The sequence below is a fragment of the Peromyscus leucopus genome, chromosome 18 (genome assembly GCF_004664715.2).
Source record: "Peromyscus leucopus breed LL Stock chromosome 18, UCI_PerLeu_2.1, whole genome shotgun sequence".
NCBI lineage: Eukaryota > Metazoa > Chordata > Mammalia > Rodentia > Cricetidae > Peromyscus > Peromyscus leucopus.
The window spans coordinates 45883885-45897652 of record NC_051078.1 but is presented as its reverse complement, the minus strand read 5'-3'; the positions used below and the strand labels follow the sequence as shown (position 1 = coordinate 45897652).

General features: G+C 45.1%; 1 protein-coding gene across 1 annotated transcript in view; it reads right to left on the bottom strand.

Annotated features, from left to right (window-relative positions):
• The window catches only part of Polr3b (RNA polymerase III subunit B), a 115231-nt gene that overhangs the window by 28772 nt on the left and 72691 nt on the right, over positions 1–13768 (bottom strand). Inside the window, exons 20-23 of the mRNA XM_028883626.2 lie at positions 9973–10182; positions 7690–7848; positions 6291–6408; positions 2810–2952 (exon numbers count right to left, since the gene is read on the bottom strand). Of these exons, the coding sequence (XP_028739459.1) occupies positions 2810–2952; positions 6291–6408; positions 7690–7848; positions 9973–10182 (630 nt within the window). The remainder of the gene's footprint in view (positions 1–2809; positions 2953–6290; positions 6409–7689; positions 7849–9972; positions 10183–13768) is intronic.

Below are 13768 nucleotides of genomic sequence, written 5' to 3'. Positions count from 1 at the left end.
AATGGTTACTTGTTTTGTCGTGGACACTGGCTATGTAATTAAATGACGAGGGCAGGCTGTTGAGAGGAGGTGCTAAGTTACTGGATCCACCTAACAGTGAGTATCACCCAAAATGAATGACTGTGTCTAAGAACACCAGACACAGGAAGGTGTGAGTGGGTGGAGCTGCTTCTGGGAGACAAGAACGGAGGAAAAGCAGGACCAGCGTTTCTTTAGCATACGGCCCTCCTTTTCTACCTGCAGCTCTGTGTGGTGATACACTGCGTGTCCTAATAAACTCAGAGAGTCAGAGGACAGAGACAGCCACTAGATTAGACACAGAGCTCAGGCAGTGGTGGCACACACCCTTAATCCAATCACTCCCGGGAAGTGATGTCTGGGCACAGAAAGGTACATAAGGTGTGAGGAAACAAACTCACTCTCTTGAGGCTGAAGATTTCGTAGAGGTTGAACTAGTGGCTAGCTATTCTGCTGCTCTGATCTTTCAGCTTTCACCCTGATATCTGGCTCTGGGTTTGTTTTTGTTTTGTTTTGTTTTTAAATTAAAAATCCATCTAAGATTAGAACAACTGCACTGGAAGATCAAGGCCTCAAGAGGAAAGTCATTTACCACAGAACTGTATCACCAGCTAAACCTCTTAAAAAGACGACGACGTAACCTTGAGAATCATGCATGTGGGCCATGAGTGGCTCAGTGGGGAAAGGTGCTGCTGTCCATGCTGATGAGGCCACGTGATGGAAGGAGAGGACTCTGAGAGCTGTCCCCTGACCTCCACATGTGTGCTATCACACACACACACACACACACACACACACACACGAGAGAGAGAGAGAGAGAGAGACAGAGAGAGAGAGAGAGAGAGAGAGATCAATGAAATACTGTGTTTATTATTTGATAAAAATCATGCTTACAAGTAAGTTTCTATTGGCCCAAGAGCCCTAATCTTTCATTATTGGGTTCAAGTGTATGCTACCTATTTTTCTGTTTGGCTGCTTCCTCTTCTGCCTCCTGGCTTTCCAATAAATCTGATAAACCATAAGAGGGGCTATCAAGGGAATGAGGGCTAATCATGAGGTTTTACCTTGGATTAAAAGCCATCTGGAAAAAGAAAAGCAGCAAGACAAAGTCCTCACTGAAGTAAAAGGTCAGCCACCCCGGGAGGACTTCCCTCAGTGTCACAGAGAAACACGTATGTCGGAGGCCCTGTGCAAACAGCGCTCTCACGGCGCTGTGCAGACCACTGAGGCAGAGGAGCTGCTGTCAACGGGTCTGACCCTGTCATAGTTACAGCACAAAGCTTCCTGACATTTCACTTAGACGCCATGTTTAATGGAGCTTACTGACTGGGGTTCAGCTCAACAGCGGTGCACTGTGCGTGTGTGCGTGTGTGTGTGTGTGTGTGTGTGTGTGTGTGTGTGTGTGTACAGACTCATGGGGTGTTTCAAGGACAGCGGTGCACTGTGCATGCGTGTGCGTGTGTGTGTGTGTGTGTGCGCGTGTGTGTGTGTGCGCGTGTGCGTGCGTGTGTGTGTGTGTGTGCGCGTGCGTGCGCGCGTGTGTGTGTGTGCGCGCGTGCATGCGTGTGTGTGTGTGTGTGCGCGCGCGCGCGCATGCGTGTGTGTGTGTGTGTGCGCGTGCGTGTGTGTGTGTGTGTGTGTGTGTGTGTGTGTGTGTGTGTGTGTGTGTGTACAGACTCACGGGGTGTTTCAAGGACAGCGGTGCACTGTGTATGCTTGGGTGTATGTGCGGACTCACAGGGTGTTTCAAATAAACCCAAGGACAACCCATTCATCAAGAATTGAAGGAAGCTTCAATTCTCCCCTATTTTCTCAGATTCTCTTTTAAGTACTTACTCAGCATCTGCTCTAAGAAAGGCTTCATTAGGCTTTAGGACTGGAGAAACACATTCTGCTGCCCTTAGTAAGTTTAGTGGGACCAGTACCTAGTGGAAAAGCACTGACATGCTTACCAGTCTCCAATTCTTTGTACAAATTGACTTGGGTATGTGTCCTAGTTTGGGTTTCTGTTGCTGTGATGAAACACCATGACCAAAAAGCAAGTTGGGGAGGAAAGGGTTTATCTGGCTTACACTTCCATACTGCTGTTCATCACTGTAGGAAGTCAGGACAGGAACTCAAACTGGGCAGGAACCTGGAGGCAGGAGCTGATGCAGAGGCCACGGAGAGGAGCTACTTATTGGCTTGTTCAGCCTGCTTTCTTATAGAACTCAGGAGCACCAGCACAGGGATGGCACCACCCACCATAGGCTGGGCCTCCCCAGCCATTCACTAACTCAGAAAATGCCTTACAGCCGGATCTTATGGAGGCATTCCTCAACTGAGGGTCCCTCTGCTCAGATGACTTTACCTTGTGTCAAGTTGACATCAACTAGCCAGGACAGTCATGTGACACATTGATGCAGAATGGGGTGTTCTCTTATGGTATGAATTCTTGTAAGGAATATTGACATTTCCTAACATGTCAATTCTGTTCTGTTTACACAATAAGTAAGATGAGAGTAATCAAAACTGTTAATAAAGGGATATTCAATTCTGAGGGCCCTTCTAGAACTGAAATTCTATGACACAAGAGAATACAGAATGGGTTAAGCATGTGCCTTCATAAAAGAAAGGCACTATTACTGTCATAAGTACTTCAATGGCCACAGTGTCTGGATTTGTAATTCTGGGCACAGAATGAAATGAAAATGAAATCGATGACCAGACAAGCACTTTTACCATTTATCCTCTAAATGCCACTCAAGTATTAACAGGCGAATCTGAGAGTAAGGCTGAAGAGTGGGGTTACCTTTCTGTCCATGACGACTGCTGAATTTGTCTCCGATCTCTGGCCGCCGCGTCTGTCTCAGAAGCATCTTGATGAGGAAAGCGTCCTCAGCATTGGAGGAGATCATCACTTTCTCAATGTAGGAGTCTGTTGCACCTTTGTACCTAACGAGACAACAAAGTCACTACAATGGCTTCTAATGCCCTCGTCAATCTGGCACCCATATAACACGCTCTCTTCAATTCTACCACAAAGTATTTTGATATTCTCCTCTCATGCTCTGAAAAATTATTTCAACATTAAATTTTACAATTTTCCTTTTACAGTGTTATACATTTCTTATGAGGCAGACACAATACAGCAATCTCATAGTTATTCCTTTATTATAGACAACATTAACAGAGGTTAGCCGGTGTGAGAACGCTTGCCTCGTGCAGCAGAGCTGAGCTTTGAGGGGAGAGTATCAGATTCAGCTCTGAGTACCTGATCACTTTTCCAACAGTCCCTCAACCTACTGACCATTTATATTACTGCTGTCACACGCACAGTTTGCTTCATGTATTTTATACAACAGACATTCTGAGGAGTCTACTAAGAGTCAGGTCCCTGGAGTATGGACAGACAGCCAGTAAAGGGGAGAGTTCCTGCACGAAAGCAGCTTGTTTCCAGTACGAAAGAGGGAGGAAGGTCAATCCGTGTGTGCTACAGGGACCAGAAGCCCAGGGAGCTCTCAACTGCTGGGGCCCAGGATGACAATGGTGGCGGACAGCGTGGGCTGTCAACCACCACCACAGACCTGACTCTAGAGGGACACCTGCTCAGGGAGCAGCCTAAGCCAATGGAGCGGCCCCGAAGAGGATGGTGCCTTTTGAAGAGACAGTTTCCTAGAAATGCGGGCTGGTGTGTATGTAAGGCAGAGCCAAGAGGCATGCCAGGGAACCTTCCCCATAGGCAACCTGTCATCTAGAAATTTATTTTCTCACGCTAGGGAACCTTCCCCATAGGCAACCCTGTCTTTTAGAATTTTACTGTTTTCTCCGGAGAGTCATACAGCCAGATGAAAGGTTCAGAAAAAAAAAGTCACTTGGATGGGTACTCCAGAAGTTAAGATAAAGTGAACAGCCTGGGTGACTAGATGGCAGTAAGTAATAGTCCAGGCAGAAGTAGAACTCAACTACCTCAGCAGGTGAGAGTGTGTGTGTGTGTGTGTGTGTGTGTGTGTGTGTGTGTGTGTGTGTGCAAGCACGTGTGTAAGAATGTGAGCGTGTGCACGCATGTGTATGTGAGTGTATTGTGTGTATATGTATGTGCACACACGTGAATATGTGAGTGCATTGTGTGTATGTGTGAGTATATTGTGTTTGTGAGTGTGCATGCAGGTGTGTATATGTGTATTGTGTGTGTGTGTGTGTGAATGCATGTGCATGTGAAAGTGGGTGTCTGAGTGTTTATGAAGTGTGTCTGTGAGGGAGTACATGTGACAGAACCTACAACAGGAGTTATTGAAATGGCGCCTGTGGCAGAGGAAAGGAAAGCACAGGGCTTGTACTGCCAGTGACTGGCTAGACCGCAGTGCTTATCACCACCAAAAGAGATCAGGAGAAGCCAATCTGGGGCTAGGGAGGAAGATGGTGTGGTCTAGGTTTGGCTCAAGTGCTGCCCGGAGCCAGCAGCAGGCAGATGTCCTTCTGGGAGACATCAGTAAAGAGCCAGGGAGGGAGGAAACAGATCCAGAAAAGAGGCGAAGGTCACTAGTCTGGATCAGGTCTCCACCAGGCCACGCAAGAGAGGCTGAGAGTGAGAAACCAGACCAGCAGGAGGACGAGGTGACGGTGGTGCTAACCATAAAACCCAGGGGAATGACCTGTCAGTGGTTAAACGTCTTCAAGATCAATGCACGCGGCACACTAGGTGTACGGGGGGAACGGGGACAGGGCTCAGCCACAGGGCTAGAACAGAGGGTACCACTGACCTCGGCCAATGGCCGTCTCTGGGTTCCCTCAGTTTATCCCCTTCCTGCACCAGGCTGTGAGTTCCACAGGGCACGGATGGCACTGGCTGCCTCACTGCGGTCTTGGGAACTAGACTACCTCCTGGAGCAGTTAACAGTGCTCAAAAAACACTCCTTGACTTAAAAGAGTGCAGGCTGTCTTTGGCCACCTGCTCTAGAGCCGTTTCAGCAGATAGAGAGACGGAAGTTAGGAGTGAGGTGGAGAGGCAGGAACAAGGGTGACCCAGAAAAGGAAGAGAAACGGAAGGGGAACTAGCTAGGAATAAATCCCAAATCCAGAAAAGGCCATCTTTCTCTAAGTTGATAAAAATATTTAAGCACGTTTTCTACCGTGGGAACAAAACGGATTCTAAAAACAGGCGATGATATGGAAAGACAAGACAGCAGCAGATTAGGTCTCTTGAAGAATGAAAGAAACGAAGGTGCCGGCAGAAGGGAAGACAGGCCTTCTCCTGTCTCCTTTAGAGCCACCCCACACCTGTAGCTTCAAGAGCTCTGTGGGGGGTTTGGTATCAGAGATGACATGATGGCTCTCCTCACTGCTGCATTTGGCACAGCTCTCAAGATTGGGCAGTTCAGCCAGACCGCTGCCAAGTACACCCAGGTGACCTTGGGAAGTCAGCCACGTTCCCCTTCCTTCCATTCCCACACCATCAGATTCTAATGAACTCCTGGGAGATGCGGCACGGGGTGAAAGGACTAACTGAGCTCCCACATGCAGGATGCCCAGACGACGGGCAGACGGGCAGTACAGAAGGCATCTATCATTACGGCATCACTACACGTCTCTGTTCTACGCTGCCCCTTCCCACCCCTCACCTTAGCCCAGGCCAGCCTGTCTAAGGCAGAATATTCATCTTCTCTAGACAGGTCTGTATCACAGTGTGCTGACTATTACTGGCTCACCCCAGTAAGTTCCACATTTCATTATATTTTAGAGCTGAGAAGAAATGTAGAGATGAATGAATTTAGCCTTTTCATTACACAGAGAAAACAAAAGGGATTTCCATGCTTTACCCTGGTGAGGTAACGAACAGTCATAAATACTCTTAGGAACAGCCCAGTTCTAGTCCCCGGTGACGGTACGATGCGGCTGGTGCTTTATTTGTTTCTATGACCCAGACCTGGTTGTGCCACTCTGCAGAGTGAGCCGCAAACTCTCCGTGTGTGAGCAACACCGACTACACTGACCCTCCAAAGCCGAGCCCTGTCTACCTCCTGCCGCCTCTTCTCTTCTCCTGGAGCCCCTGCCTGTCTGACCCACTGCCCTTCCCAGGCTGTAAGATCTGCTTGGATTCCACACTTCAGTTTCTCTTCAATGACACACCATTTCACGTCACAAAGTTATCCAAAATTGCTATTTCTAGTTCTTCAATTTATAAGGACCGTATAACTTACACATGATACATAATCCTGTATAACATATAATTTCCCCCATCCATTCTTTTTCCAGACATCTCTATGTGTTATCAAAGCTTGAGCAATACTCACGTGATGGGTACGTCTTTGTACTGCGGCTGCTGCGGCACACTACTTCCTTCCAAAGGAATCTGGGTCACTGTGGGCATGGACTTGTTCACAAGCACCTGTTTGTTTTCTACTTTCTCACCTGAGGAAAAGAAGAGAGCACCAGACACTTTGTGTAGTAGAATGCAAGGCTTCTGGGCACAGAACCATGGACAGACTTGGTTTATGAAATCTAGACATAGAAGAAAGACACAGGCCATCCTGGTGGGAAGTCAAGTTCAGTAGTGTTCAGAGGTAGGTTTGTAAAGAAAAAACCAGATGGGAATTAATGAAACATTGACTCAGGACCACATATCAGTGAAACCCCACCTCTACCCACAAGAGGCTGTCTTAAGAGACCACACAACACAGGAGCACCACCCCAGCCAACAGCATCAGAACAGATTGGGAGCACTTGTTACCTCTAGACATTTCAGTCAGAACCAAGGTACCACCAGCTTACCATGGGAAGGAAGGGAAAATACCTCTGGTTTTGCTCTTTCTGTTCTAAGGGCCAGCTACTGAAACAACCATCCTCATGCTTATTTTCAAAGCCACAGTGACCAGTGTTAACACTTGACAGAAATTTCCCAGAAACAAAGGTAGACGGACTAAAGGGGACTCACACCTGTGTGGCTTGGGGGAATTCTAGCTCCGTATAGGACTGTCCACCCAGGGCTCAACGATGACTAGGCTGTGTGGAAGGTGACTGTCCCTGTGTGCTGCACAGCCCTACCACGCTCTCTTCCTTTCAGATAACCTCAGCTATCAGACACACAGACCCTCACACAGCTTTAGAAACCACTTTTCCATCTCTCTTTAGCAGATACTCTTCCCGTCTGCATTTCCTTAGCGGCTCTGCAGATCTTCCACGCTAGGGTGAATCCTCTTGCCTCATAATGGCATCACAGTTATCTCTATGATTGATTCCTTACACCAGCTGTAACCCGACACCTTGTGTGATCTGATGATCAATGTCAGCCTTCTACACTAGCCTGTAGAACCGAAGGCAAGGGCTGTGTGCTGTACAAACAAATTCATTACACATTTGCAATTATAATGAGTCATTTCTTTTAGGGAAAGAAGAGTCCAAAGTCAGACCATAAACAAAATGCATATATTAAGAAATACCAGCATAGATAACAGAGTCAAGACCTTATTCAAAACATTGTTTCAAGTTTGGCTTTTCTATAATTTAAGATTAGCCTAGAATACATTTTTGCTATGGGAAAACATACATAATACACAGGAAAACACACAGAAAAGAGACTCATTGAAAAAAACCACACTAGCTGAATATTATGAACACTTCAGAAATATTGTTAAATAACTCTCACAGTCTCACAAGCATATCCTGAAATCATTATTCTTTAAGGGTTTTTACCTGGAGAACAAATGCCATCTGCATCTAAGATTTCATGTCGCCAGATGGGTTTTCTGGTAGCAGCATCCAACATGGGACCCATCACCTTATCAAAAGTCTGATTGGTGTATCGCTTCAATGTGCACTTAGCATTTTTATACACAAGACAACGCCCAAAACCTGAAAGGAAACTCCAAATGGGTCAGAATAGCTGGTAATATGAAACTATGACAAAACATAGATTTATGGTATTCAATAAGCCACTTCTTCACCTCACAGTTCCAAAGACAAAATGAAAAACCAAACTTCAAACTATTTTACTGTTGGTAAATCTGGAACTGGCAAAAACCAAGTAACAATCCAAAGAATGGCTCACACTCCTCTGCCACTTATGTACACAGACACCGTGGTTTCCACTCCCACTTTCCAGCTGCGATCATGCTGGAGGAAGTGACACAGGCCTCAGAATACCAGGCTTTCAAAGGGCCTTAGAAACCACCTGGGCCATCCTGTTCTGCTACAGGCCTTCTGAGTGAGGCCAGGAAACTGAACACCCTCGGTCACCCAGGAAGTTGGGAGCACATCTGAAAACTCTTAAGTCAGGATGCTCAGCACAAACACGCTCTGTACAATTTCTACTAAGCCTTTCTTAAAGGTCTTCCCTTCTTTGATTCTGGCATTCATGGTTAGTCCTAAGCAAGCAAGTAAAACAATATTTATTTTTGCAGGAAGGGAAACACATCAGCTCCCTGCCTCCTGTCTTTTAAACGTTGAGGGTGACTGTGGGATGAAAAAGAGTGTAAGGTATATAGAGTCATTTGTAAGTCTCTGGGTGGTTCCCATCATCATGGCTCCTAGTGACCTGTGCAGTACAGTAAACTCAGCTCAGAGAGCCAGTTGCTCTGTGAATACTGCATGATCTGAAACTGTGATACAACAGCCATTAACAGCGACATGCTGCAGTGCATATGAATCCAAACTGCACAAACTCATCATGTGGTTTCTTCTAAGCATAAATGGACATTTTATTTATAGGCAGAAGCTTAAAAGCTAACAGAGGGTAAAGTCGGATCATTAAATTGTGGTTCGGAGTTTCTGATAGACATGACAAAGTCTTCAGATTTCCACATTAACGTTACCAGCTAATCAGAAAGGAAAATATCTAGTTCTAAAGCATGGCTGTTGTCATTGGAGGAAAAAAGGGGCATAAATTCAGTGCGGCTAACATTAATGCCAGTGACACATATCTAGGAGTACTATTATGGCTGCCTAGCAACTAGGGAGAGGGAAGGGAGGCATTGTGAGTATGCCAGGGAGGGAAGGAACTGGAGGCTGAATAGAGAAGTCAGCCTGTAGACCAGGTGGTGCTCATTAGGGCAGGCAGTGCTGACCCGCGAGAGCAACACGTGAAAAGGAGTAAAGAAGAAAAGCACAAAAACTACGCAGTAAGGATAATGTACATTCCTAGCTTTTGACATTTGGCTAACAAATGTATCATAGACTTGGGGTTAAACTGTATAGTAACAGCCTTTTCCATCTGCCCTCTCAACACAGGCTTACTGTTGCATACATTAACAGATATATTAGAAACACACAAAATGAAACTTAGTTCATGCACTGTTTAATTCCTGGTAGAAAAAAAATCTCATTTATTTTTCTCTTTGAGAAACTTTCAAGCTACTAATAAAGTAATAAAGACCCTAAAGTTAAACATTTAATACATTTTTTCAATGTCAGTCATTTAAAACAAAAGAGCAATCAAAACCAACACAAAAGTGTAACAGGCCTTCTAATTTCTGACACGGCAGTGACCCGCACCCACCAGACCTCCACAGAATGGCTACCTGAACAAGAGCTGCACGACGACGACAACTTTAGTTGATGCGCTGAGGTGGGCAGGGGAGATTTACAAGTTTCTACCTCGAGCTTAAGAGCTAAAGGCAACCAGTGGCTGCTGATAGGAAAATCAAGTCTTCTCTAGGGACGAGCTCCCCGATAGGTTAGTCAATCCCACATGGTCAGCCTTAAACACATACACATAGCAACATCAAATGGACTTAGACATTTTATAAATGTGTGTGTGTATAACAATAAAGAGGTTATTAATTTGGATGGGGGCGATGAAGGACGGAGAAAGAGGGGTAGGATGATATACAGTCCTCCTATGAAATTCTCAATTTAAATACAAATCTACAACAGCGCTAGTTCGTGTATAAGTTCAAATTCTCGAAACACCAATAACCGTCACTTACTATCTGACTCTGAAAACAGTACTTCTGGTGTTCAAGCTGAGGACTCACTCACCCCTGTCTAGGGAGGCCTTGTTCAAGACAAGCGCATCTTCAATGTCATAGCCGCTGTAACTCATCACAGCAACGGTTGCATTCTGTCCAGCTGGCAATTTCTCAAAATCTATCAACTCAATGGTCTTCGTTTTAACCATAGGTTTTTGTGGATATGCCAGTAGATACATAAGTGTATCAATTCTGTTTCGCTGGTTGTATCCAATGGTACCTTTATTAATATTGAAGAAAACAAAACCAATCATTATATCCTGTAGAATAATCAGGTAGCATTGAATTTAAATACATTAAATTTGCTTAACTAAAATACAAAAGTAATACCCATATGGCAGCCATTGATTTCGAAAGCAACTTTTCTCCCTAATATTTAAAATCCCAGAAATATAATCAGAGTAATTACAATCTAAATCATTTCAACTTTTGGGACTGAATAGACACAACTGATCCCACTTGCACAAACTTAATTGTTACTGGTTAATTTTACAAGTTCAGTACATGAACCTATACTTGGTTCTGTTCAGACAATGTGAGAACAACATCGAGTCTTCACATGCAGGAGCTTACACAGCACAACGAAAATATGCAACTAATGTCAGCAAAGGTTTTCAGTGAAAAAGAAAGGCAAAGAGGAGGAATGGACAGAAGAAGAATTCAACTGAAAGCAGAGAAGCATGGACTTGTTAATTTGCTATTAGGAAGCAGCAAAAACAAACAAACAACAACAACAAAAAACCATCTACCTGCACCAAACATGAGGAACACTTGGGGAAATGTCAGGTCCCCTCTCCTAAGGAAGTGAGGACAGCCTGGTTAGGAAGAGGAGTGAGGATGGAGTCTGGTTAGGATGAGGAGTGAGGACATAGTCTAGTTAGGATGAGGAGTGAGGACAGTCTGGTTAGGATGAGGACATAGCCTGGTTAGGATGAGGAGTGAGGATGTAGTCTGGTTAGGATGAGGACACAGCCTGGTTAGGATGAGGAGTGAGGGTGGAGTCTGGTTAGGATGAGGAGCCTTCTCACCTGACAGTCCTTAGAAGTATGTGTTACTGGGCACTTGTCATCTACAAGTGAAATCTGAACTTGAACCCTACAGTGGGTTTCATGGTTTTCCTGAGGTAGAGTCTTTCCATGTTTTGGGCTCATGGGCACACAGTTGATTTTAAAACAGAGATGTTTACACTAGGAAACTAAAACCTGCCCCATGGTAATATCATTTGGGGGCTACTGAATGCCCTGAACTTGTGAGCACTTCACTGAGGAGTGACTGAGATGAGGTGTCAGCATTAGCAGATGCTTTGCTTGTCCCACGCATGGGCCCTAAGTGCTACTGTGTGGAGCTGAGCCAAACTCTGTATTTGATCTCCTCTAACTTCTGCATCTTTGTTATCAGATCACCTGCCTTCCATCCCTATCACTACCTCCCCCCATCAAAAAAATCAACAGCAATCTTAAATCAAGACTGAAACCAACTACTTGAGCAGCAAAAAGAAAAAAAGATTTGTCACTGCCTGACAATCACCACCAAAGGTAACAAACAAGAGCCGCGCAGGAGGGAGGCGTCGCAGACTGGAGAGCTCATTACGGTTGCTCGGGAAATGTCAAGTGAATCAAAGTGAAGACCTTGTGCTTCTTAACAGTGCGTATGTATTTGTGCTCAAATCTCTACAAAACTCACCAAAAATCAGCTGAAAAACAATTGTCAAATTGAACCTTGTGGCCCGTTGGTTGAGTTTGCACTAGGAATTGCAATTTGTGTTCTTTTAGTGACAGTGAATCTGCTGGACAAGACAGGTGACAGTGACCACGTGCTGCTTTAGGAAAGACTAGTGCTGCTGGGACCGTGACTCAGTTCCCGGACAGTACGTTTACGACTTTCTATGAAACCACTTAAAATGTATGCTGTGACTCCAGTTCCAGCTGTGCCGTTTACTCGGCGTGAGCTGAGGATTCAGGCAACGTCCCACCAGGCTGCCAAAACCTGTCTTCGGAAACTGAGACAAGCATTATCGTGCAGCGGGAAACATAAGTGGCCGTGTCCCTCAACAATGGCCACGGAGCCCGATCCCGCTGCATACACTGTGCTCTCAAGCGCAGAACGTGATTCTCAAGCATTACTGCTGACCACAAATGGAGAAACAGCAGGATCATTTAGCACATCTCGGGTTATGATTCATCGGAGATTTTTATTTAAAAAACCTATGTACTATACTTATATACAGTATTTTTGGAAGCATAATGGATGTTTATATTAAAACAGTACATATAAACTAAATTTCTATACCACAGATTCTTACAATGCCATCAAATCCTTATAATTTTTTCTAAAATTATGAATACTTGTCCATAAGTGTTTTTGTTTGAGAAAGTATCTGGAGAAACTGAGTCACGAGGCTTGCCTATGGAAGCACAGGCTCGGCTAAAATGGCCTCTTCCTACTGCTTCAGTCTCCTTTCGGAGCACTGCAGGACTGGGCTGAGCTCAGCGGCTGTGCCGGCCCGGCACACACGGCACTCACACCGCTAACACAGAAGGGCACCTACAGGCTGTGCTTTATTTCTATGGCCCCATTTCTCCGTAACCATTGTCTCCAGTGACGCCCTTCGCTTACCACAGGACACGGTTTTTCTTACTGAGCCACATTTTCCTGATAAAGGGGCATACAACATATACACATGTATGTTAAAACAGGGACAAGGTTATTTAAGGTGAGATGGAGCTGGGCGGAGGTGGCGAAGCCTTTAATCCCAGCACTCAGGAGGCACAGGCAGGAGGATCTCTATGAGTTCGAGGCCAGCCTGGTCTACACAGTGAGTTCCAGGAAAGGCGCAAAGCTACACAGAGAAACCCTGTCTCGAAAAAAAAAAACAAAAACAAAAAACTAAAACTTGAAGAAGAAATGTAATATCTTTGAGAATGTAAGATTAAAGGTGGGATTAAAGGTGCCACCACGCCTGGCTTTTGTTTGTTTGTTTTGTTTTTTTTTCCAAGTTTTAGTTTTAGCTCTTATGTTTAGGGTATGATTCATTTTGTATTAATATTTTTATGATATCAGATAGGAATTGATATTCACTTTTTATATATAGATATACAAAATAAAATATATTTAGTTGAGAATTTTTTTCCCCAATGAACTGTTATGACACTTTCATTAAAAATCATTTGTCAGGGCTGGAGACAGCTCAGCAGTAAAGAGCGCTTGCTGCTCTTCCAGAGGACTGCAGCTCAGTTCCGAGTGCCCACAACAGGAAGTCACAACCGTGGGTGACTCCAGTCCTGGGGCTGACGTCTGTGGGCACCCACACTCTCAGGCACATACTCTCCCCCTCCCACACCGTGCACGCATTAAAAACACTCTTAAAAAACCCAAACATTAGTTATAAAGATGACTTAGTGCTTCAAAATGGGAGATAATGGCTAAGGAAATTCAGACCAGAGCCGGGCGTGTTGGCGTACACCTTTAACCCTGGCACTCGCTGGGCAGAGGCAGGCGGATCTGCACGAGTTTGAGGCCAGCCTTGTTTACACAGTGAGTAAGCCAGGTGGGGACACACAGTGAGACCCTGTCTCAAACAGGGGAGAGAGAAGGAAAACTAGCTGCTTATCAATGCTTGCACCTCTTTCTCAACTGTTAATTCTGTTCCATCCAATCACACACCTACCCTGGACTCACACTGTCTTTCTTGTTGAAGCTTTAGAATAAACCAGAATCAGGTTGCATGACTTCTCCAGTTTACTCTTCTTTAGCTTCAAACTCCCTCCCTGTCTCCCTTTGTGTGTGTGCACATGTGTGTAGTTACA